Source organism: Colius striatus, chromosome 5 (genome assembly GCF_028858725.1).
Source record: "Colius striatus isolate bColStr4 chromosome 5, bColStr4.1.hap1, whole genome shotgun sequence".
Classification (NCBI taxonomy): Eukaryota; Metazoa; Chordata; class Aves; order Coliiformes; family Coliidae; genus Colius; species Colius striatus.
The window spans coordinates 56,480,770-56,507,641 of NC_084763.1; the positions used below are offsets into that span (position 1 = coordinate 56,480,770).

At 41.9% G+C, this 26,872-nt stretch overlaps 1 protein-coding gene across 4 annotated transcripts; it reads right to left on the reverse strand.

The window, feature by feature from the left end:
- Positions 1-26,696, reverse strand: LOC104556520 (meiosis-specific coiled-coil domain-containing protein MEIOC). Of its 4 annotated transcripts, none has more exons than XM_061997075.1 (9): positions 26,641-26,696; positions 21,542-21,673; positions 15,879-16,003; positions 15,383-15,550; positions 13,646-13,747; positions 10,987-12,793; positions 8,385-8,519; positions 8,094-8,274; positions 1-6,859 (listed from the first exon to the last, which is right to left on the reverse strand). In XM_061997075.1, exons 4-9 carry the CDS (start codon positions 15,526-15,528, stop codon positions 6,609-6,611), a joined length of 2,622 nt encoding a protein of 873 aa, XP_061853059.1. In that variant the 5' UTR covers positions 15,529-15,550; positions 15,879-16,003; positions 21,542-21,673; positions 26,641-26,696; the 3' UTR covers positions 1-6,608. The 4 variants fall into 4 exon arrangements, with proteins under 4 accessions (XP_061853059.1, XP_061853061.1, XP_061853060.1 ...); XM_061997077.1 differs by lacking the exon at positions 26,641-26,696 and adding an exon at positions 26,118-26,197; XM_061997076.1 differs by lacking the exon at positions 26,641-26,696 and adding an exon at positions 26,011-26,109.
- Positions 26,697-26,872: the final 176 nt, after the last annotated feature.

The following is a 26,872-nucleotide window of genomic DNA, read 5'->3' on the forward strand; positions in this document are numbered from 1 at the left end:
AGAACACACAACATGTCTTTTCAAGGCAAAACCCAAACCCACCTCACGTGGAGAACAGCAGCTGATAAATATTGTCAGTTGAACTAAACAAAACAAGAAGCTGTAAGTATTTATTAGGGACATCTATACAAATTTGATTATTTAAATGAAAGGAATCAAATCACATACAGAAAAAAAATACAGGAAAAGTACACTGGCCATGATTTATTACAGAATTCTCACACTTCTGAGACTCACACACACGAAACAAACCTTACAATCTCTTTCAACCCTTGTACCCTTGTGAGGCCAGTTTGTCTGATGCTACGTGACAGGAGTGAACACAACCTGGCCCCATCCAAGCATTCCACAGAAAGCAACAGGGGAAAAAAGAAAGCAAGGAAAAGCAGATGAATTTCCCACGTTAAAGTGTGCCAATCTCCCAAAGAGATCTGTGAAGTACAAGTTTAAGATGCTTACACAAGAGGTAGAAGTAAGATTTTTGCAGTGTTCAGACCCCTACAATTGTTTTAGTGAAGTACTCACATAAGCATAAACTGATTAATGATTAAAATCACCAGCAATCAACAATTGACTTGAAGCTAAGTCATACTTTCACATATCTCTGTCGAGCCCACCAAGTGGATCAACACACAAAAGCCTCCTTCAGTAATACTTCACTAGCAGTGTAAAATGGGCTGTTGTACATCAACAAACATGTCAAAGAGACACTTCAGACACCAAACAGTATATTAAAATATAGACACTATTCATCTTTGCATATCTGTCATAAAAAAGAAAAGGAAACTTATTTTTTTCCCCCATATATACTGGAAACAGCCTAATTCTGTGACAAAAACGATGCTTGTTGTTACTGTGCATAAACGGGTCTGAAATTGGTTGTATTTTATACAGTAAAAAATGGAAAGCAATCTTCCTCTGGACATGGTTTTAAGTCGACTGATTTTTTTCTAACAAGCTTTTTTTTACATACTATATGCAAATATTTTCCTTTTGAAAGCTCATTTGGCAAAGAAGCAAAGAGGATTTATAGCTACAGTTCCTCCATTTCTTTATAAGAAGTTGCTTCTAAACCTGATCCATTTTCAATCTCTAACAGCACAGACTACAAACATTAAATGCATTTGGTTTTTTGCACCTCTGATTACAGTATTGCTAAGGAAGCAAAATGAGGACCTCCCATTCTGTATAACTGATAAAATTGACTGGTAAAGTTGCAGTAGCTACCAAAAATAAGAGGTGTCTGGATTTTTTCTGTGGTTCTACAAACAAAAAAAAATCTGGTGAGCAAAGTGTACAGGAAATAAATCAAGGGCTTAGGATGGTTGAGGTTGCGTTTCCCTCAAAGCACGTTGGGATAAAACGTGCAAAACTCTCAGAAACCCACAAACTCAATTCAGCCAAAGTTTCTGTAGAAAGTACATTCCTCAGCTTTAAAAGAAAGTATAATTATTCTGCCAATTCCCAGTCAGCGTAGCAAGAAACCTTATAAAAAAGGTTGGGAACACATCCTTTTGAAGCTTCTCCATAACAAACGTTCAAAGTGAACTACTAAGCTTGTCTTTACCAAGAACCAACCCAACTCAAGATATCATGCCAGGAAAGCAAAGTGAGAAAAGAAGACAAACCATCTGTTAAAGCTGCAGGCTTCATGGAAGCAGGACCTCACTCATCTCTTCAGTAGCCTAATTGCAAATGCACCTAAAAATAACAGTACCAATACATATGCTCTCAGGCATCCACCCAGCTGCAGCATCCCCTGTCCCTGCTCAGTAGCATGTACAATCTTAGGAGTTAAATCAGTGGGAACTCAAGTGTTTTTCACTTTAATGACTCTAACAGAAAACAAGAGACAACTGTAGTTGTGGAGTACAGTTGTAAAGCAACATTTTAAACTCAGATGGTGTCAAAGCCCAGAAGATACAAAAACCCATACAAAAAGCTACTGCTCTGAGTTGCTCTGACGTGCAGTGTTTTGACATCACAGCTCCCAGACAGAATGAGAGGCAGACATTAGCTTCAGAGGAGTGAAGATAACTTTTAAAAACACATCTAGGTTTAAGGTCTGTTTGTTGCAGAATCTTTACAGTATTTAAACAAAAAGAAATCCAGCTTCCACAGAGTCAGAGCTGATACCTACTCAAAACTGTGTAACCATCACATGCAGCAAAGCTGAATGCTGCCACTTGAGGAAGAACAGATTTTTCAACTGAAGTTTTCTGGAAGCTTTATGCTAAGTACTCCTTGCCATTTGCCATGACCTCAGTCTCTAGAAGTTGTGCAGAAGTAAATCTTCATTCTCTTCCCTCACAGAGAAAACCTGAGAGGCAAGAGGTGTGATCTTGACCCAAGAGGGAGGGCCATGCCCCTTTGGTTTGTTCCCAAGCCCTTTTCCAGCCTCTCAAGCTGGTACACAGATTGACTCCATATGATTAAAACATACACAGGGGAAGGATGGCTACCAGAGCAGGACAAGAACGAGCCAACCCTGCCACATGTCTCAGCAGTTGAACCCTGACAGCACCTGTGAGCAGCACATGGGGAAGAGAGAAATACAGTTTAAACAGAGGAGGAGTCCTGGCCCCTCAGGCTCCCATCCTGCTGACCACAGGAGCCACAAAGAAGAGGCTGACTGCTGGAAGCAGAGTCTCCTATGGCTGTTTCCTTCCTTCTTGCAGCTCCTCTTTCCTTCTCCCATTGTGTTGAGGGAAATAAAGAAGGCCTGGGTAGCAGATGAAACACAACCCCAGGAAGCTGTGCTCATGGTCACTTCTGGAAAACTGCATAGACCTGAAGCCAGGAGGCTTTGTACAAAACACTGCAGTGTCTCCACACTTCTCCATAAAGGCAGTAAAGGTTAAATGGCCAGCAAGTACCTCAACAAAGCCTCCCACTTGCATCATCTCCATCTTCTGCTAGTCCTTTTTTTCACCAAAGAGAAAAGGTACCAAGAATAACAAGAACAGACTTATTATGAAGACCAGTGCATCAGTTTCCAAGCTGTAAGGCAAATAATTTCCAAGTGGTAAACACCAAGGGTAAAGAAGAATACTCAGTCTGAGAGGAAGAAAAAAACCCAACTCAATAGCAATAGTTTGGGAATTAATAGTTTTACACATTAACTCCTGAAAAGGCCACGGCAAGACAAGCACCACAAACCTAGACAACCTCCCTGAAAAACTGAAAAACTACAAACCAATCTACAGATGCCATCAGACTAAATTAATTGCCAGAGGGATCCCATGGATGCAGGAGAAGAGCACAGATACCACACCTACAGCCTGAAAAGGTTTACTCTGATGCTGGCTTCTCTTTTGGGAATCCAGAAGGTTGCACCACCAGAAGCCTCCAGTTATTTAAATACAGAAATAATTGTAAAACTTAAGCCTATGTTGTACTGAACTATCACTGGGGATCTTAAAGCACTGAAGATTCACTACCAACTATCAAAATGTACACTGAAAATGATCTTTGACTTGAGAAGAGATTCAAGTATCCTGTTTTCTTAAACTAGAACAATCTAGACTCACTGCTACCATGATTAACTACAACTCTGGGATCTTCTCACTCAAAAGGTCAAGCTGCATGAATCAACACAGAAATAAGTGAACAATTAAACCTTGACAAAGCTGACTAGAAGGGTAGAAGGAGGGAGTGAAGTGAATTTTTCCTGATTGCTTCATAAATAGGAGGGAAGTTTCAAAAATCAAACCCAGCTCCAAAGCAGAAACATCTTTCTGGCTTAAGTGTGACCTAATACCTTAGCTCTGCTTCCACTCAAGTCAGTAAGATGTGAATATACTTAGTCCCTAAAACCAGAAGCATTATACTTATTCATCCCCAAAATTCAGTGCAATACTTACAGAACTTGCATGTTGTTGCTAAATTAAACATTAGGCAGCTAAAAACATGTTATGACTAACAGCTGCTGCAACTCCAGGTTGGTTGTTTTACAAAACACAGTGGTTTTGCTCCTGAAATAGAAAAAGCTATGTAAGAAACAACAGAACTGAAGCATCCTGAAAGGATTTTTGCCTTTACAGGTCTAATACTTTCCATACTTGCTTAAAAGAAATGGGCACAAATTCATTTTGTCCCGAAGACCCCAAGTTTTGGTGGAGAAATCCGAGTAAGGCAAAACGCAAGGTGAGGATGTGGCAGCCACATTTGTAGGGCATGACAAGAAAAACGTGGTCCTAAGAGATTTAACCCGTGGTGACACAGGCAGAGTGCTGCACACTTGTGAAGGAGCCCGTAAGGGGATGGTGTGACAGCCTGGGCCAAGAACAGGAGCAGTGTGTGACAGTTGTGAGTGAGATACAGCCACACCATAACCCTCCTTAAGTGCATTTTTAAACTGCAGTTGAAAACAGAAGAGAGCACACAGCTACTGACCCTTTGTGAAAAATGAGACTGTTAAAAGGCACATTAACTATATTATGAACTGATTAAGACCACATTCCTTCACAATAATAACTGACACGTGAGCAATACAAGAAGGACCTCCTAAGCCCTGGACATTCACCCTACAAACAACCCTGCAGGACTACAATTGTTCTGTAAACTGAGAAGCCAATCAAGGCTTTCAGATTCTGATTTTCTGTCAACACAGTGGTGTCATTAGGAAACAAAATGACTCATTAACCAAAATACTGCAGGGCTCCACTTTTTAAATCATGGAGCACAGTTAATTAGCTTCACAAAAGTAAGTTTAAGCTTCTTAAGTTAGTGTGTGCAAATGAACCGTGCACAGAGGAAACACACTAAACTCTCTTCACTGGCTGGTTTTTAGGCTAAGGCTTAAAATATTCTTTTAAGCAGAATTCACTTTCTTTAGGGGGAAAAAACCCCATAATCATGCTATACTAAGATTCTGATTTCTATCAATTAGTGGTTTTGATCTTTACTCAGTGGATCACAAGGAGGCTTGTGAAACTTGTGTCTACAAAGCTGTGTAGCTACTGCCTCATCACCGGTAACGATGGTGCTAGAGACTACATCTGCTCTAGAAACATCCACAGATCCAAGACGACAGAACTGCATTTGCAACATTTTGCAAGTACACATATATATGGAAACAGTTATATATTTATCCACAACACAGCAAATTCAACACCAAACGCTACAGAACATAAAAAAACCTCTTTTGTCTGTCAAATCTGCTCAACTTCATTCACTTTTAAAGTAAGAACTGCTTGCCAAAGCCACTCCTTAATCTACTGATACCTAAGAACCTTAGTTGGTCACCAGTATGTGTTAAGAGATTGTGTAACAGTAAGACAGTTGTTAAAGCATTAAAATACTTTTAAGTGCCCCTATCAGAGTTACTCATTCCTTCTAATTCTCACCCAGAGCATTCACACTGATACAAAACACTTGTGATTGTCTAAACCACAGAATGGAGACTAATTAACAGCAATATATTAAATCTTCCATGCAAAAAACCAAGTTAATGAGTTAAACAGCTTTGGTAACCTAGTTTATATAGTTAGCTTTGTGTAGATATTTTGCAAACATCCCTTCCCCTCCCCCAAAAATAATCCCTATATACCACGTGGATATTTAGCTAATACTATACATATTTCCTGAGTAAATCATTAAATCTGATTATTTGGAAGATTTGGCAAAAATATCCAACTTTCTGTTACTAAAATAGAGTTTTAAATAAACATTCAATAAACACATTCAAATAAATATGGAATGTTTCTGAAAACTATAGTACCAGGAACTTACATTAATAGCAAACAAGGACTTTTAATTAAGTGCATAATATGATCTAGAGTTACTTTTTTTTCAACCCACTGAGGAATCAATAAATCTAATTCCTAATCCTGAGTGACAATTCTCTCTCAGCTGCTAATGTGCACTTCAGTGCAGTACTGGCTGCAAATCTACACAATCCTTTCTGTTAATGGAGAATTGTAAGTGGACTGTGCTCTGGAAAGGCTCAGTTTACACTGGTTTAGCTAGAAACTGAAGTAGCAGCACAACTGCTGAAGCATCTCACACAACCAACATTAAACATTGATTATTCTCATCAAACCATTTAGTGGTAACCTGAATGACCCGACTCCCTGTCAGGAAAACAATACAGGAGTGTGGATTGCTCTGTGCAGAGGGATGGGATGCAAACTACTTAGGAAGCACTTTGGCACATGAAAAACCTACATAATGGTGCAAAAAATAAGCTCCCCTGAACAATTATTAACTACTTCAGTGTGCTAAGTTGTACCATTAACAAAGAAAGGAGAATTAAGTTGTACCACACTCTGGTTTCTCAGGTCATGGCTTGACTCGCAGCTGACACGTAGCTTTGGAGAAGCACACAAGGAAACGCTCAGCTACTGCTTAGTTCCTCTGAAGAAGGAAATTCTTATGCAGCACACATTGCAATACCAGCAATATTAAAATTGCATTCACACTATTACAAGATAGGTCTGTCAACACCAGAATCACAATAACAGAACTGCAGCACTGATCACTTCTGTTAACCTTTGGCTTTGTCAATAACCTCTCAGACCCACCTCCCAGGGCACTGTGCAGGACCCCTGGCCCTTCCCTCCCTCTTCTCAGCCTCTCGATAGCATCATTGCTACTGTTTTTTGCTGTTATTCCAGAATCCTCATGGGTTCCTCGGGTTTTTCTTTTTTGCTTCCTTTGTTTTCGTGCTCCATGCTGTTTTTTTCTTGTGAGCTCGTGTTCAGAGGACAAAGCTCTTGCAATGTCCTTTCAACTTCTTGTTTGACTGGAGCACTTGAGATTTTTGGCAACGTCAAGTGTAACGCACACCACAGAGCAGTACGAGCCCTGCGTGTGGAAGCAGCCAGCTCTCTGATGGCAGCTGCCAGAGCCAGAACATCTACAACAGAACAAACACAACAGGTTACAGGGTAAATTAATATACAAGCCTGGTAATATCAATACATTACATATCTCGAGAAGTTAGTTTAACTCGCCACCGGTACGCAAAGTTTGCTCAACAGGTAAGGCTGTACCCTGGTACTGCAGGGGTTGAACTCCATCAGTCAGCACTGTTGCAAATGACAGCTACAACATCTCCCACTAACAGCAATCATAATTGTGTCCAAAATTCAGCGGCACAACCGTCACACCCGTGACACGATAATTAAGACTATTTCATTAATGTTATCAGAGGGGACTCACTGCAATGATGTTCAATGAGATTATTAGTTAAACTACCTACTCAATTCCAGCAAGATGAGCTTGATGCAATCCTTCATCCCTCCTCTGTCTCCCTTACAGTGGCACAGGTATCCACTCAGCCTCATAGTGAGACAGGGCTCACTGCTGGCCTCTCTCCAGCAGTTTCCCATCCCTCTTGAGCTGAGGAGCCCAGAATTGGACACAGGACTCCAGATGAGGCCTCAGCAGGGCAGAACAGAGGGAGAGCAGAATCTCCCTCAGCCTGCTGCCCACACTCTTCTTGATGCATCCCAGGCTGCCATTGGCCTTCTTGGCCACGAGGGCACGTTGCTGGCTCATGGTTTGTTTGTTATCAACCAGGACTCCCAGGTCTCTCTCCTGGAGCTGCTCACCAGAAGGTCACCCCCAGCCTGTCTTGGGGAACGGGTTGTTCCTTCCCAGCTGCAAGACTCTGAATTTGCCCTTGCTGAACCTCATGAGGTTCCTCTCTGCCCAACATTCAAGCTGGTCAAGATCCCAGTTTGGTGCCATCAGGGAACTTGCTGAGGGTCTCTCTGTCCCCTCATCCAGGACATTGATGAAGATGTTGAACAAGACTGGCCCCAGAACCCATCCTTGTGGGACTCCACTGGCCACAGGCCTCCAACTCGACTCTGCCATTGATCATCACCCTCTGGGCTGTCATTCAGCCAGCTCTCCATCCACCTCACCCTCCACTCATCCAACTCACACTGCCTGAGCTTTCTGATGAGGATGTTATGGCAGACAGTGTCAAAAGCTTTGCTGAAGTCCTTCTCAGAGTTTAGATTTCCACACTTTTTCATTGAAGTTACCCAATTCCTGCATATTTGAAACGACACTTTAACAAGGAAATCTTTGACAAAGCTTTTAAAATGGAAATGGCATGGAAATGAATGGAAAGCACTTACCTTTCTCATTATTATAACGTGGTCCTCCTTGCCTTTGTGGATTAGCAGCATTAATAATCTCATCCTTACGCCTGGCCTGCGTTACACGGATGGCTTCCACGTGCTGTTCCAGCGCAGTGGATATGTTGCCGTGTACGGGGGTTCCACGGAGCCTTTCCATTTTTCCTATTAACGTCAGCACCTGCCAGATACATTGAAAACACTGAAATCACTAGTGTTTATAAGGGTCCATTAAGCAATCAAACATAAAACCAGGAAGAAATGCAGGAACTAGAGCTGAAGAAGGCTTACCCTGGCTTGTTCTCGGAACTGGTCAACGATCAAACGATCAACACGTGATGGGTTCGCAGGAAGTCGGGACACAGGAGCGTTATTTGAGCTAGATATGCGCTTGCCTGGAAAGTTCCTTGCAAGGTCAGCCTCGGTCTGAAAGGGAAATAAAGAGCCAAGGTAAAGGTTTGAAGTTAGAACAACGTTACAATCCATGTTTTCACAGTGGTTTAGAATTTTCAAACGCATTCCAAGTAAATAAATCCTTACCACTGAATAAATATTCCCAAATGCTTGTGTAAATGTACAACCAGCTGTATGACAAGAACACTTCCCTAACTCAGATCTACAGCAGCAATATTTAAAACCAAAGCTGTACAACTTTATTTTAACCCATCTTAGATGTAAACCTGGGCAAAGAAATCCCTCTACAGTAGCCTAGAAATCTAAACTGGATGCCTCTCTGCATCTCTCACATGTTACATATGCTGATCATCAGCTAAAGAGGTGATGACACCAGTGTAAATTGTACCTGAAGTGCATCAGGATTAAGTCAGTCTTAACAAAAACTGGTATGAGCTCTGAAAAAGTCATCACCACAGCTGGCAAACTCCCCATCGAGAAAGAACTGGCAGAGCACTACACAATGCAGGCAGTGGCTATGTATCATGAAACCTATTTTTGGACAGGAACTTCTTTCACTTGAACTAAAAGAGATAGAGAATAAGTTGCTGTTTGTATCTCGTTCCTTCTTCAATGCATGATAGACTTGGGGGAGAAAGAGTAGGTATCACACATATACTATGCACACTCATACTGAAAATATGGGCTGAACTATTATTCAGTCTCTGCCCTCATCTATCATGAATTCCAAGACCTGGCTGACTCCCTGTGCATTCATCTCAGAAGACTGAAAGGTATTCAGACACAAAACAGATGGAAAAAGGATCATGAATTCATGTAACACCATCAGGTATCAGTAGTACAACTAAGAAGCAATTCTCAGTACTAACCTATGCACACATTTAATGCTGCAGGCAATTCCAAACAGACACTTCATGGAAAGGTTTTAAATGCAAGATCCTGGGAAAAGTAAGATTCATAAAAGGAAATAGGTATGTTCAGTGCACCATGAACTCCAGAGCAGCTGCAAGGGCTGAGGGACTAGACAAGCCCGATAGAATTGGATGCAGTCCTGCTGAGAGGAGGTTCTGTCTACACTCTTAAGAAATCCATGTAAGATAAGAATATCAAAAGAGAGAGAATGGCAAAATAAAGTGTCTTCCTACATACACATGTGCAGGTGAGCTACAGCATTCTCCCAAACTATATCTACAAACAAGGATTAACACAGTCCAGGCACGTTCTCATCAGGCAGTCACGATGCAGTCATCCCCTTCTGAGGCGTGTCATGGCAGCTGGCTTGTGGAGCTGAGAGCAGTTTATATTCATAAATAAAGCTATCTGCAGCTGTAGTAACTACAAAAAAATAAAGGACTGAGAAAGCCCAGGTACATCACGAGGATTAAATTGGATCATTTAGAATGGACCAGATCAAGTCAATTAATCCCTTTGATTATTAAGAACAATATGAGGATGAACAATCCTCTTTGAAGGATGAAACACTAAAGAATACATTATGAGATAAAAACTATGATTTAGTCTTCCAAAATGACTTAATTGACCCAGATCCTCCATGAGCAGGTTTGGAACAACCTCCTTTACCCCCAAAAATAGGTTTTGAAAGCATTTTCTCAAGCACACAGAAGCAAGAATTATCATCACCCTTCCTTACTTGTAGAGACTTCCTGAAAGACTGGACAGGCAGAAAGCAGTCTTGATTAAAAGCACCAGTGAACAAGTGAGACAGGTACTTCTATTTACACTTCCAAAAGTCTATTAGCAAGGTCTCACAGTTTTGATGCTGGAAAGAAAAACATGTTCTCCAGATATCCAGTTTGGACAGACACCTGTCTCGATCCAATCATCAGGAGCAAAAAACCAACCAAACAAAACAAACCCCAGAAATCACCACAAAAACTCCTCTCCTTAAATGACTGTGCAGGGAAAAGGAGAGCCTAGGTTTATAATCCTTGAGTTAAAGATTTAGTTGAAGAGAAGGAATATGGGACAAGAAAAGAGGTCCATCAAACTGTGCCATATGAACACTTAGAGCATCAAGATGAACAAAACACCAGCAGATAAAGAACTATTTGTTGTAGCGAGGGCTCTGCTATATCATCATATGTGGCTGCTGGCTCTAGAGTTGTAACAAAGGCCTGTTGGATTAGTAACAACTAGCTAATGATCTTTTATTGACTATATACATGGAAAACATCCAAGACAATGATAATTCAATGACAGTGCAGCAAAAATTGTGGGTTAATAGAGAAAAATGCTTTGGTAGCAGCATTGTCTAAGGGGAAAAAGAAGCTGAAGCTCAAAGCCACACACAATATAAAACCAGCCTTGCCAAGCAATAAACACACTCAAAGCAGAGGCTGTAAGATGGTGTTTCTAGGTGTTAAAACTAACAACATGAGCACAGAATTCTCGAGTCCTCTACAAATTGTTCCATGCAATCACCAGCTTTGATAAGAAGTCACTGTCAGTTGCGTTTTACCTTCTTTCTCTCTTTCTCTAAAGCTCTCCACTGCTCATAGCACTCCTCCAGGCGGGTGTGAAGCTCATTAGCAGGTCCACTGCGGTTTCTGGGAGGTCTGTACTTGTTAAAAGGTGTTGGAAAGGCAAAGCACGGGGCAGTTAATTCCCCACAGATCAGGTCGTTGATGAAGGGATTCGAGTGGTTCAAGTCATCGCAATGAAAAAGATCAACAAGTTCCGAGAAGGGAAACGGCGACGGGGGAAAGCTGAAGTTATTCGCTGATGAAAACAGATGGTGGTTAAAAGGAGGAAAGCTGGGGCTTTGCTTAAAATCAGACATTAAGGGGAAAGAAGGGAGAAAAGAAGGACTGATGAAATCTGACATGCTGCCACCACTCTGGTCGTGCTTTTTCGGGAACACGCTGAAGTGCTGACGGTTCGGGGCTGTATACTCAAAACGAGGAACCCAGCTCCTCCTGCCTCTTCTGTCATCCTTATTGCTAGTTTCTTGAGTCTGCTTTTTTGGAAACCTGTAGTATTTTTCAGGGTCTTCACTCGCAGCGTTCTGCTGCATTAACCACTCAGATGAAAAACTAATGGGGAACTTAGGGCCTGGTCCCTCCTTATCAGCCACCGAATCGTGCGGTGATCGGCCAAAGGGCTTCACTTGCTTCTGGCTTTCCGAGACGAAATGAGAAACTCCCAAATTATTATAGACACCATTTGATATCTGTAACCTTCCATCCTTCCTTGAAGGGAGGACAGGTAAGATCTGAGAGTAGTAAGAGGGCTGTGTGATAGACTGATGGCTTGGAGAACCACCAGACATGGTTGAAACGCCTGAAGATGACTGTGGACTCGTTACCACTCGCTTTCCATACAGGACATCCGATGCAGCCATCGGACTTGCCACTTTCCCATCCAGCCACGTGTGTCCATGGTATGATGAGCAACTCCCATTTTGCATAATATTTTTTACAGATAAATCATATTCAGGTAATCTATGAGAGCATTCTTTAGGGCTGACGTGGATCTTACATTCGCTGTTATTAAAAGCATGCCCCAAAGCCAAGCTCTGATGACCATTTTGCACAAGGGTTTCCTGTGGTTTTCTGTTTGTCCCTCCAGAAAAATTGTTTTCTTTAGGGGGCTGACTGAAAAGATATAGTGATGGATGAACAGATGACTGCAATTTATGAGCAGCTGTCAAGTTTTCATATCTTTTAGAAAATAAGTGGTTGTCCTGGGATGTTTTATCCCACGAGTCATCGACAGGCTGATTGGAAAGATCAGGGGAGTACTTAGTTTGGTCTTGAGTGTCACTTTTCAGAGCTTTGCCTCTTGCTCTTTCTGTTTTCCAATACTCTTTCTGAATGCTACTGCCTTCTTTCGTTCTGTCCTGAGAAGAAAAAGTGCTCAAAGTGGAACTGATTTTTTCATAGTCTCCATTTAATCTCACGTGGTCATAACTGCACAAATGCTGATTATAGTCTACATTTGGAAGTGAAAACCGTTCTTGGTGAACTGTGTTATTACTTAGCAAAGAGCAATGTTCAGGATAACTGGTTTTCAGAATATTATCAGGTTGAGCGCAAGGTCCAGGTGGAGAAAGCCAAGACTCGATGAGATGAAGATCTTCCAAACCTCTGTGTAACATCTCCACATCATGAGACTTTTGCAAGTGTTCCTGATAGTAGTTCTGTGTGCCCATCAGGTTGGAAAAATCCTTACTTTCAACAGAGTGCTTAGATGAGAGCCCTGAGAATTCACCATTGCTTCCAAGATCAGGTGGCCACAAAGGTGGAAACAATCTTGAAAGAGAATTCCTGTAGCAAAGTTAAACAAACCTCTTATCATGATTGAAACCATTTTTTTCTTTACATTAAACTAGTTCCCATATCACATTTGTTCAACCCTGTACTTCCCCCATTACATTTTTGGCTAAACATACACAGCTCTCCTCCAAAACATAAGGAGGAGGAAATATTCCTGCTGCAGTTGAGCAAATGCTATGTGAAATTCAGCAATCAATACTGTTCTCTGTTGTTTATAATATGAATATTCAGATCTACAGAGTTTATTTGGATTTATCATCTTTGGATTCTCTTCTTCCAAGCTACAAGCAACAGGACAAGAGGAAACAGCTTCAAGCTGTGCCAGCAGAGCTTTAGGTTGGATATTAGGAACAATTTCTTTCCAAAAGTGCTGTCAAGCCTTGTCCTAGGCTGCCCAGGGAGGCAGTGGAGTCCCCATCCCTGGAGGGATTCCAAAGCCGTGGGGCTGAGGGACGTAGTTTAGGGGTGGCCGTGGCAGTGCTGGGTTAATGGTTGGACACAAAAATCTTAAAGGTCTTTTCCACCCTAAATGATTCTGTGATTCTATAAAGTATTTTAGATTCTAGTGTACTATTTCAGCTCCTTACTGATTAAAATGAGACTTCTACACCCACCAAATGCTGTAGGCTGATGGAATACTTTTAAAAATATGCCTTTCTAACAGTTTGTTGCCTTTTTTTAACTGGCAATTGAAGTGACAAAAAACACTTCTATGTTTCAGGGAGATTGATAGTACCTTACTAACTCGGCTCTGAAACAACTCAAAATGTGCATGGTATCTATGTGACAAAGGACATAAAAACCCCAATGTGCAACATATAAGAGCTTTCAGAGCAAACTTACCAGTCTGTAACTGGTTCTGGCTTGCTTGGCTCCTCTAAAATGCTTGACACTAGACCAAACATGTCAGGGCCACTGCCAGAGTAGGAAAGATTTATTGGTGCTCTGAAAAAAAACCCAAAAACCTTAGATAAGTCTTTTAGGTTAAACAAAACAGACACAAGGAAAAGTGAAGCATTATACCTTTAATTTATTTTAGCAGCAGCTGCTAAGTGTTCCAGATGCAAAATATTCTCAGCACTCAGAGATAGCAATTTCTTCCTGCTTTCCTGACTTCTGTTGCCTGAGTGAAGCAGAACAATTTCCCTAACTTCTTGCTTCACCCAAGACTTCTCACACAGTTATGTGAAAAGACAGGAACAGCAAAAGGTTTTCATCTCTTTTCAATCAACAGAACTGTTTTATAGCCATTTCTTCAAGCCTTGTTTGTCTCCTTTAGAGGATGAATGGGATCAATATTCTCAAAATCTTGAGGATTATAATGTGCTTACTTCCATAATTCAAGAACTATTAATCTCATTGCACTGCATGTATCTAATTGTTACCTTGCAACATCTTCTGAAGATTCCTCTTTTCACCCACCTCAAACTTCCTCTTTATTATTAGGCAAGTGATGAAAAATGCAGTAGGATGGATGGTAGAAATGCTAACAGCACCATCACTGTGTCAAAAGCTGCCAGTCTGTACCAGCCTCCCCCACAAAAGACAATCTTATGTAGCCAGCACTTGGCATTAAGATAGAAAGAAGAAAGGGAGAAGTCTAACATGAAAAAATTGTTAGTGCATTTCTAAGGTTGGAGTGGTTTTAACATCACAACTGCACTTGCTGTACACAAGCCATATATTGAGCATCATGGAGGAGAGAACCAATTATTTCAGCAGGTACTCCCCAGTTTCCCTGATCACCCCCCATTCCTTGCAAGTCTCACATCGACTTCACAGAAATCACTCTTCTGCAGAGCTGACTTATCAAAACTGAAGGAGAGTTTTATGTCCTTCACCACTAGAAACTTCCAAACCCCTCTCCAGACTTGCTGCCCTTCTCTCTCTCTTTCATAACATTGCTGCGTTATTAAGACTGGGTGATCAGAAGTGCCTGCCATAGTCAAGATTTGAGCACAGTGGATTTATCCAGGGGAATAAAAATGTTTTGTGATTCAAGTAACAAAGACCTTCTGCATTCATTCAGCATCCAAAACCACAGAATTATTAACATTGAACTTGAGTGCTTTATATTAAGGGCACAGGATGACAGTAGGCATGTTTTCAAGAGTGGATGTATGTGTATTTATGCTTTCAGCAGCAGAAGTACCACTTACACTTGACCTGTGTCTAACACACTCTGTATTGTTCAAGTTCCAGGAACTATTACTGAGCAGGGCCATTATGAGCTCCAGTACTGAGGGATGGGAGGCACTAAAGGAGAGAGGGTTGGTTTTCTTAATCCTTAAGGAGTTTTCAATTTGGCATATGGTAGTTTCCCCACTTCAATCCCTAAATGTAATATTCTTTCCAAATTTAAGAACGTTTTCCCACCCAGACAGGAACATCAATACACACACTGAGCCCTGACCTCTTTCCACAACCTCTATAATAATTATACAAGCAAGAAAATGTATTGAGCTTCTAGTTATCTCATCATCTCTTCCTAAAGAAGAGCCAGAATCCCATGTGTTCTGCTCCATAACAACTCCAGCACTCCCAAACACCACTGTAAGATTGCACCAAGAATGCTCATACCTTTTCTTTGTGCAGTCTTGGAAAGAAGTTTTTGAGCTGATGTCGTCTCCACACGCTGACCAGTCACTATACAGGCGGGAAGATTCCAGGGGAGGGGGTGTACTAGTAATTGCTCCTAACAATGGTGAAAACAATTGAGTGTCCATTTTTTTGCTTCTTGCTTTTAACCTATTTTTCAAAAGAAAAGGAAATATCTCTAATATCAGATGTTTACATAAATGACCTGATCTAAATTGACCTGCTTCTGCATGGGGGTTGGACTAGATGATCTCTAAAGGTCCCTTCCAATCCCACCATTCTATGATTTTATGAGCAGTAGAGGTCACAAAACAAACCCTTCTAATTACACCTGGAGCTAAATGATTGTTCAAGACAATGAAACCTAGCTATGACAAAAGGATAGAGTCTAAAACTTGTTCCCTCCCCTGCCTTAAAGTATTCCAAGTCTGATAAACATGCATCCTTTAAAGATAAGTGAATAATAAAAATTACTTACTACAGAATAAGAGGAATTCTCTCCAGATGGTCACATTGTAGGTGTTTGTGTGTCACGTTCACAAGCTCACAATCTTCTAACCTATATGACTGGAAACGCTCATGTCACAGGCATACACATCCCCTCTGAGAAAACAAAAGGAAGAGCAGTTATCCATGCCAAATTCCTGCAAAGCACAAAATATTCCAACAAAAAGTCCACAGTATGCAGGGAGGGACATTTGTAAACTGCAGACAGCAAAACATAGGTAAAGAAAGTAATCTGTTGTTTGATGACTCCCACCTGCCCTGGGATGCACTAGGCACTAAGGTTTTAGTCAACAACATCACTGTCCCCTGTGCTGGGCCCTGGGGAGGCTGCAGCTCCAGGGCTGTGCTCAGTGCTGGGCCCCTCACTCACTGCCAGAGGGACACAGAGTGGGGGAAGGGGCTGGAACACAAGGGTGCTGGGGAGGGGCTGAGGGAATCGGGGTGTTGGGCCTGGAGAAGAGGAGGCTGAGGGGAGACAGGAGCACTCTAACTCCCTGATAGGAGATTGTAGCCAGGGCAGGAGGTCAGCCTCTTCTCCCAAGCTACAGGACCAGAACAAATAGCCTCAAGTTGTGCCAGAGGAGGTTTAGATTGAATATGAGGAACAATTTCTTCCCCAAAGGGATTGTCAAGCCCTGTCCCAGGCTGCCCACAGTAGAGGTGGTGTCCCCATCCCTGGAGGGATCCCAAGGCTGTGGAGCTGTGGGGCTGAGGGCCACGGGTTAGTGGTGGCCGTGGCAGTGCTGAGGCAACAAGTGGATTCGATCATCTTCAAGGGCTTTTCCCATGTTAACAATTATGTGATTCTGAAAAGCAACAGGTTAAAAAAAGGTGATGTGCATGTCACTTGTAGTAAATCCTTCCTGCTATGCAGGTTTGTCCATCTTTCCAAGTCTCTCATTACAGACAGAAGTACAGGCATGGTGCCGGGAAGTTAATGAAGGGGAATTCTCAGAGCTGCTGCTGCTGGTGTCCTGTGTGCTGACCTGGCAGGAGGAAAAGTTCTGAATGTACTGTGGAAAGAAGTGTCATTTGCTTACTCTGAGACTCTAACATGCTGAGCATTGTATGCCTGGCTGCTGCAGGTGGATGACAAGATTTTTTTTAGGGCTATGAGGATAAAGTTACAATGAACGAGTGACAGAAGTTAAATACAGCTGGAGTAGGTACAAACAGGCAGCAAAAAAAATGACAGCTCTTTCATCAGGATGGTCAAACTAGCCTTGGATCCAACAAATGAATCCACCTGCTAAATTGTTATTGAGTAACTGCAGAAAGATCTCAACCCTGTCATTACTGAATTCCTGGAAAGCCTGAAAAACACAACATGAAAGGAACACACAGGGCTATGGCGATGACTGGGTCCTCATACTTCACAACGTCAAACTGCTCTACTAAAGTCTCATTTTATTGCTTTTGCTAAAAACTGCACTGTCACTGGGAGCCATTCTGCCAAGCTGTGAGACTGGTGCTTACTCCTGGAGAAAACACCTCTGAATCCCTGAAAAAGCCAACAGAAAGCAGAGGGAGTCAGGGAAATTTACACTGTCTGAATACAGCCTCAGGCACCATCTGTCTAGAGCCACTTTAAAAGCTTTTTATAGGTAGACCTTTTAAAAAGATATTTATATCTAAATAAACTAAAAGAATGAAAACTTCAGCATTGATCATTTCACTGTCTCATGCCCCATTCTTTTCAAAGAGCAATGGCTAAATTCATTTCATTTTTCTCTCTTCCTTTTTTTCTCTGTAGAACCATGAAGTCTTGCTTGCTACAAATCTTCAGTCACATTAGTTTAGTGAAAGCTGCCACAGACTCAGAAAGATTTTCCCTCCTGGGCCTTGTCTGAAAAGGCAGTAAAGAAATATCACCTGGCTGAGTGTGCTCCTACCACAAGCAGGACAGAACAGCCCTGTAGTAATATCTTCTTTAATAAAAGAAGTTTATCACCTGCTATGAATTTGTTTTACACATGCAAACAAGTCCTTGTTAAGTAACAGAACTTGAGGTACTATAACCCTGTAGAGGCTAGGCACATATTCTGTACCATTCCACACATACACACTGTCAATATCTAGACAATTAAGAAACGAAACCAACTTCCTGGCTCAGAGACTAAATGGCACAGCAGTGCTCGTGTGATACAGGTAAACTCTTACCCTGCAGAAGAGGAGGCTGGTATCCAAATCATCTGCTATCAGTGACTCCTGAACCACACACAAGTATCACTTTGAAAAGCAGTAGCTCAACAAGGCCAACATTTTAGCAACAATTCAGCTGTATCAACAAGTACATGCCAATGCCCAGGCCCTGGTCTTGTTTGGTCTACTAGGAAGCAACACAGAGATAAATGATGCTCCTTGGCTAGAATATAAAATACTTTCACAAAGATTAAAAATAGGATCTGTAACTAATGCATTTATCTTTTCAGAGCCATTAATCACTGTTATGTGAGTTGTGCAGGACAGTGTGACTGAAGAACAATAGAGGAGGGTACTTCATGTACCCTAGATATAGGCTCATCACTCAGCACTTCCAAAACACTGGTGTCATCATTCTACTTAGTTAAACATAATTCCAGAATTACTGAGGAACTCTCATTTGTGCTTTATCTCTTAAGTAACAAGTTACAGTAAAAAAAGGAAAAGTGTGTTGTCTCCTACAGCTTAGTTTCAAAATTCTTCACTGAACTTCAGTTAGAGTCATAACCTCTATAACTGGCTTTGCAAAGAAAGAACTGCCTGCAGAGCACTGACGTGTTTCACTCAGAATTCCAACCTGAAAAACAAAAAAATCCATGAATGAAACAGTCTCCAAAAAATGAATCAAATGACAACTGCTACAGCCTTTAGTAGGGCTTTTACTTCAGTCTTTTCACCCTGCAAATCCCACACAAGCTGCTGCCCTCACTAAACTACCTTTCAAAACAACAACAAAACCCACACATAAAACCTAGACAAAGTATCTTGATGGATTTTTTCTTTCAAAGCACAGCAATACACAGCTTCTGTTCTTTCCTGTAAAATAGAAGTGTGCATGCACTAAACCCTCTCCCTGCATATGAAACTGAGCATATTTTTTTCCAAGGCATCCAACACTTATCAAATCCCAGCTATCTTCAGATGCACAGAGGGCTTTTCACTGCTGCAAGAAGTTCATCACAACTTGAGTGAGCAAACTGAAGCATTTACCATAAACATTCATTGTTTCTAAAAGCTTCATGCAGTTCTTTGTATTTAGAAGCTCATCCAAAGTCTCATTTGTTTGAGGAGATATAAACAAGTAGAACTTCATCAGTATGATGTTAATATTTCAACCACAAAAGTATGTTAGTTCATATGAAAGTAGCAAGTGTCAAAGCTGTTAGGCATCAACGTTGCTATTATGGTATCTGTGATGCGAGTCCTGTGCTCCACTACACACCAACCCACTCTTTGCTCCCTGGCTCCTTTGTGCTTATGCTCCATCCAGGCTGCATGCTAAGGATTTGCTGTTATAATGTAGATGGTTCCCCTCCCCTAGCAGCGAGGGCAAAGACCTTGAGGAAGGTTGTTACTCTCTCACTCCTCTTCCTGCTATCCTCCCATTCCCTAACCAAGTGCATTCCCCAATCTCTAGCACATGTGGAGGCAAATCTTAGTACAGATCTTAGTAAAGGACTTGATGAACAGTGAACTGTAATGTGAATACTACGTGGCAGAGGTCAGAAGGAACTTTTGGAGTCAAGGCCCCTGCTCCAAGCAGGTTGCTCAGGAGCTTGGTGCAGTCAGATCCTGAGCACTGCCAAGGAGGAGGAGGACAGATGACGTTGTCCACACTGCACCTGCAGACACAGATATGAACAACTTTTCCACAGAGAGAAGTTTCTGCCTCATCACCACGGCCTGAGATGGGTAGCTAGGAGCCAAGAGATCTATGATCTTCTGAAAAGCCTCTGCCCAAAGATTGGACAGCACTGTGAATATAGCTAAAGTCTCAAATATTATTTCTCATTACTGGAAATGTTTTGTTTCTCGTGCTGTCAGCTGAGTACTGGAAACAGTTCAAGACTCTAACCATCTGTTCTGATGGTAATAGCCACTGACAGAGCAGTGAAGGTCCCTCAGCAGACTGCAAGGAGTTTTAGGCACTTTCATGGAGACCACTACTTTATGCCAACTGTGTGAAATGTTTGCAGTGATGTAACATATATCTAGGGTACCTTGCTGAACTGCAGCATTAGAGGACATTGACTAAGAACATTCCACGGAGCTTCACTCTCCTGTTTGGAGGTGAGAACAGTCTATGGTTTATATCAGGCTGATAATTCACTGAAGGGATATGTTATACACATATATGTTATATATATGTGTGTGTATATATATACACACACATAACATATATAATATGTTATATTATGTTATAATGAAGTCAGAGCTAAGTAGTTGCTTCATTACGCAATTAGAAGTTACTTTCATTGACATAAAGTGCCACCTGATAAAGTTCTTGCTTTTCAAAAAAAAACACTTGGCCTAAGTTAGGAAAAAACCTTTTTACAGTCAGCTATCCTAAAACTGCAGGAGCTCACCACTACAGAGCACTGCTCACAGATGCTTCTTATAAACATCTGTCTTAATGATGTTAAATGACAGCACTTCACAGTATTGTTACTGCTATACTGAGTGCATTTTTCTCTGATTTCTTGGCAGGGTAAATACTTCCTGTTTATTTCTTGTTTTTCCTTGGCAAGACAAAGCAAACACAAGAAAAACATTGGCTCAGGTTTTGTTCTTAAGACTTCTAATAACTCCTAACCAAAGGCATCTTAATCTTGTTGAAACTGGTTAACCCACTCAGGATGCACTGCCAGCAATTCTCTGAAACTAGAGTGTAGAAAAACAGAGTTCTATAACCACCTTCTTGAGTTACTTGGGAAGTTCCCCAGAGGTAAACAGCTGATAGGGATATGTCAAAAAATAAAACTAGGGAAGAAAACAGGTCAGTTTTTCAGATATCTCTTAATATCAGAGACAAAGCTATAAAAGGAGATTACTGGAGGTTTTCTTCCAAATCCCAATTTCATATCATCTAAAAGGCTCATTGCAGCAGCAAAGGGAAATGCTCTGGAGGAGAAACAGAATCAAGTCTCAGACCTCTCTTAGGTCAAAACTGTATAAAAAAAAGCTCCACTTAAGGCAGAGTGGGGGAGAGAAGTACTACATTTATGAGGCTTCTTCAGTATATGGGTTCTACAGCACAACTACCATTAGGAATGGCCTACTGGGGACATCTCTGTTGTTTGTTTTAAACATTAGCACCTAGATACATTCATTTCATGTAATCACAGATTATTTTTGTCCACCGTGACTTCCAGCAGTCGTTCTTCAGAAGACTTTGTGGCAACTCTGACAAATGCCCTTGATGAGAAGTACTCAAAGCCAGACTGACCAAGGAACTGCTGACTTCCATAAAGAGATGATTACACTCCTGTACTGACACAAACAGTGAAAGCTGCTCCATCTGTAAGTTAGCATTTGCTCCAAGTATCAAGTTTCTTTCATTATGTGGTTATTCAATACCTTAAGTTAGAAAATCAACACATCCTAAAAGTAATTCTTTCTGTTTACCCAAGCAAACTCACTTTTTAGACTCACCTGTGACTTATAATGACCTGGAGTGGCACTTTGTTTGACCATGTCCTTGTTACCAATGTGCAAGTTCTCTTCTCTGAAGTATGCAGCATTGCTGTGCAAGCACAAATCTAGATTCTTAAGGACAGCCTTAGCCTATTCAAAAGCAATTAAAGAGGAAAAAAACCAATCAATAATTACCAGGTCTGTCAAAGTTGTACTTAGTATGCATGAAATTCATTTCTAGCTACCTCTCATTGCTCCTCCCACCACCTCCCCATGTCACACCACCCACAGCTTCTCCAGGGCCACCTCTATCTCACACGTGTGCAGAACAATGACATTGCTTTATTGCTGTGAGATGCCATAGGACAGCTCAGCAGATGTAAGAGTTGCTGACCACAGTTCACAGAGAGTCCCAGAAGGAGCAAGCCAGTTGCACCAAGCTGCAACTAGGATCATGCAGGTAGGGGCATGCTACCTGACAAGAGTCCTCTCTTCAGCTTTAACCTGTCACACCAACAGATACATCACACAGGCCCTCATCTACCACAACAGTAACGTGAGCTTATCCCATGATCCTGCTCAATGGCATACATCTGCCACAAATACACATCTACTCCCATGACATGACAGGGCAAACAAGCCTCAAGTACCTGGGACTACACTTGCTTAAGGGTTCCACTCTGTCTTCATATACATGACTTCTGACAATGGCAAAGCCAGGTTGGCTCCTGCCACCCCTTGCTAGCCAAACCCAGGTGTGATAAAAGCATCCTCCCATGAGCACTCAAAGAACAACATGGATTCTGAAATCCTTTCCCCTATGCTCTCTGTACATCCATTTAAACCCATTACAGTATAACCTCCTACAATTCCCCTGTTGAAAAGCAGACTATCAGGCTGCTGCTGCTGACTGTCATGCCCACACTTTGTACATGTGCCATTTCTCCAGCTTCAGCGCTTACATGACATCGCAAAATACCCTGGATTGGCAAGTCAGTGTGCCACACAAAGGTAAGGCTTCACCTTCACTGACATAAAGCTCTAACTGGCAGAAGTAATGAACAAGGAAAGGCTTTTACAATTAAGATAAATCAAGACAAAGTGTGCAACAGTCATATTATGATGCACTTTTAAAACTAAACAAAGACCTCTTCTGAAGTATTAAGATGAAGTCAGAGTATACTCACAACCAACTGCGGGTGACCTGCTCTGACCTGCTGAAGGGCAGAACTAAGAATTTACCTCATCTGATGTCCAAATCAAATTCTGCTACAATTTGTCCAACCCATAGTCAAGTCCTTGTTCTTCATTGTTCCAAGGGCCTGCTGGAAACAGGCTATGAGCTGGATGAACTAGTTTACCCCTTCCTGATAGCTACTTTTGTCAGGTTTCCTACAGTTTTTCCATTACCATGCTGCAGAAAAACACCCTCAGACCTCTAGGAGCCAGGAAAGGACTGCAAAACACTTCAGTGAAACATCTGTGTGAGTATCTTGATGCTTTTGAGAAGTGCTGAGCTTGCTGCTCTTGTGCCAATGGGTCTTCAGTGCCTGTACAGTCCGCCAACCATATTGTGAGGGAAGAGCTGCAGCAATACAACCCTCAACACTACAGAAAGCTGTGGCCCACGCAGATGGGAAGATTAAGGTCCTTATATTTAAGCCAAGACAGTGGGCTCAGTACCAAAATGACTCAGGTGCACACATTGCTCCTAGGTGCTAATTTTACCAGTTTCCTTTCAGAAGGGATGACTAGTTATCTCTTTATTCCACCCATGACAATTTGTTCAGTCAACGTGTGCCTTAGCTGCTAACCTTTCCTGATCTTTTAACTCCTTGTGATTTATTAGCTGTTCTTCTGTCTAAGCAGACTTAGTGACACACATCAATGATTTGGCTAATCACTACCTCTACGAAACAACCTATTTGCAACTTTACAAGCAGCCTTTACAAAGCTGTCACTTGCTCTCAGAAAGCCCAAACAATCCATTGAAATGGTAAGAACTGCTTCCAATCATGGGAAACTTTTGAAGCATTGCAGGTGCTGTACTAGGTCTCACAATCCATGTAAGAGTTCAAGAGAAGCTTCAAATTTACACAGCTGTTCAAAACAGGGAAGCAGTAAGAGGTACTCTTTCAGAAAACTGGACTTTCGATGGTAACTTCCTGTGGCTGTCACATTGCTTTCAGAGGCTGATATAAACATATGTTTATGCACTACTGGTAAACAATTAATTCCCAGAAGGAATGAATCCATTTTGGAATAGCTTGAGGATATGAGGGTGCTACATTACAGCTTTGGTAGAAGCCACTGCTTGAGTTAATGCAGCACTGCCAGCTGTTGAATTGACATCCCCTCTCCCAAAAATCAAAAGGCACTCATTTATTACTTTAATATAATCTCCTGAATTTGAAAGCATTTTCTTCTGTCATTGTTGAAAAAGAACATTGAGCAAAAAGAAAAATTACCACAGCACAACACCTGAAGGAAACAAGTCGTTCCATCATCAGGTATTGCCTATGCCTGGCTTCCTCCGTGTTCACGCTCTGGCCCAAGCTCATTGCAATGGCAGCAGTTTCCCTACTGCATCCTCTCCGACTCCTCACAGCTCCTCAGTCACTCCCTAACTCATCCCAACAATGACCAGCTCAGAGCCAGATAAGCAGGCCACAACAAAGGCTTTAAAAAAAAAAAATCCCAGAGCAGCCTTTGTCCCTGCAAGGATGTAAACCTGGCTGTGCCCCTGGTGAGGCTGCCAACTCCCATGGCACCTGCAGAATTCCACCCTCAAAAAAAAGCAATCCTCCTCATCTTTCTTAGGAGTGTCATGTCCACTCATTTCTCCATCAACACTTAAAATTGACACTAGAAACTTCAAATGAACCTTGTAAACAGTGAGCCCTCTCAGCATGTGTATAATCACCCTAATCTTGATGCCTCCACCCCACATATCCTGTTCCTTGATGAAGGCAGGGATGTTTCCACCATACACAAATGTAGATACATATGGACACACACACTTTCCACAGTCTTCTTGCTTTGATCAAACAGAAACCACAGTAAATGCCTGCAAGATAAACAGCCACAACTGAAATACTGTGTCCAGTTCTAGGCCCCTCAGTTCCAGAAGGACAGGGAGCTGCTGGAGAGAGTTCAGCACAGAGCCACCAAGATGATGAAGAGAGTAGAGCATCTCCCTTGTGATGAAGGATTGCTAAAGAAAAGTTTTACTGTGGTGGTAAAAAGCAGCTTCTTTAGTGTGTCTGTCACTATATAGCCCATGTTGTTCAAAATATCTGTCAGTAAATACATTAATTATGGTTTCAGATCCTTAAACAAGTGCACTGCAGGCTCCAGGGAAACAGAAGGGAACTTAATGCCAACCACCTTCACATATTCACCTTTGCTTACCGTTCTTACCACGTGTCACGCTCCATTATCTCCCGGTAGACCAGGGAAACACAAGGGACTATTAAACAAACACATACGGAGTTTTGAACTTCTACTCACTCAAGAGTCAACTAATCCAGTTTAAATGCACAACTTGTAGGTTTTGTCCTTTTAAAAGCATGTTGCTGTAAACCAGGACTATTGGTATTGACATACTCTTAGTATAACTCTTTTTGGTTAGGAATATAGAATTCCAACTGAAGTTACCAAATATTTTCTCCAGATTCATTTGGACAGAGGGACCCCAGCTAGTACCATTTAAACTCCACTAAACCAAAACACCTTTCAAATATCTCTTTAAACAAAAAAGCTGAACTTGTTCATTACTGAAGGTGTAAAAACAGACCTTTGGAAGTTACAAATCAGCATATGGGGACAAATAAATAGACCTTTTTAACAGCAGCTGCACAAGGATTTGTATACATTATGTATCAGTCTCTAGAGAGATTTGTATATTAATGTCATTAGACTACCAAGATTAGATATAAAGCTACTTTTCCTACTTGCTCAGCTCCTCACTCTGTGAAATTCAAACACTAAGTAGATGTCTTCCAGACTGCAAACTTGAGCAAACACTGTCACAATGTCATTTAATAGATCTAAACTGTTTCTTGAAAAAGAGAAATGAAAGGGAATCTATTACCTGCTTAACCAGTTAGGACATTTCTCAGTGAAAGGATGACAGCAAGTATTCCCAAGTTTCCCTTCACTTTGTAAAGTCTTTCTTCATTGTCACTGTTAGAAGACTCTAGTGGTCAACAGGAAAAGACACACGTGGAGAATTATGTTTGTGTCAGGTGCTCACAATATGTGAGCACTTGAAAGGCTGGGTACTATCAGGTGAATAAACCATTATACTTAAACTACAGCACTACAGTAATCTAAGCAAATATTGCACTGCAGAAAGCACTTTGCTGAGTTGTTTTCCAGCTTTCTAAAAGCTCAGGATTGCCCCAGACACCTAGCATCTCTCCTGGAGAACAAAATCCACAGAAACCTCATCCTGGTGCAAGAATCAACTTCCAGCGAGAACCAACCTGCAGATGTTACCGCCAGCCATTCCCCGCCTGCATTCCTGCCACCGACACAGGCCACTGGGGAAGCAGAGGCAGCACAGGCACTCGAACGGGCCAGTTGTACACACCAGAGCACTGCAGCAGCAGCTGATCCCCGTCCTTCCAAGTCCGCCGGCGTAGCCCGCACGGCGCTGAAGCAGCGCAGCCGCCGCACCTCGTTTACCTCCCCTAACATCGCTGCCGTGGGACGCACGCTACACACCCCAGTTACTACACGCACACGGAAACTGTTGCCAGGCTATGCACAGCGTCTCTCCCCCGCCCCTTGAAGCTGCAGGACAAAAAAAAACTAGCAGAAAAGAAACAGGCAGATTTCGGGCTGTGGGCAAGGAAACGGCCCCTCCAGACAAACCAGCAGCGCTGGCATCAAGCACTTACTCCACACACAGTAGTTCCTAGACAGAGGAGTCAAAGCTGCACCAACACTATGAGAAACAGTACAAATTGCTTGCCCTTAAATGTCACCTCATGTTTCCTTCAGGTACACACCCTGACAAATACCTCTGCAGCAACTGAAATCCTCCCCTGCTAAGCCAAGATTTCACACTGCTAAAGGCCCTGCTACAGAAGTGAAAGAAACACCAAGCTTACATTTTTGGTCTTCTTGCTTTACAACCAGTCTCAGCCATGTAATGTCTGATGTCACTGGAGTACCAGTATGTGGAAGTACTATGGGAATTGTAGTCTTTCCTCTATTGTGCAATAGCTACAAGGGACAGGATCCAAGACTGCAGCTGGCAAGCCTTAGGAATCCTCCACACAGAGCCTTATGGGGACTGCCCGAGAAATCCATCTGAACTGCTTTATTTAGGCAGGAAACACT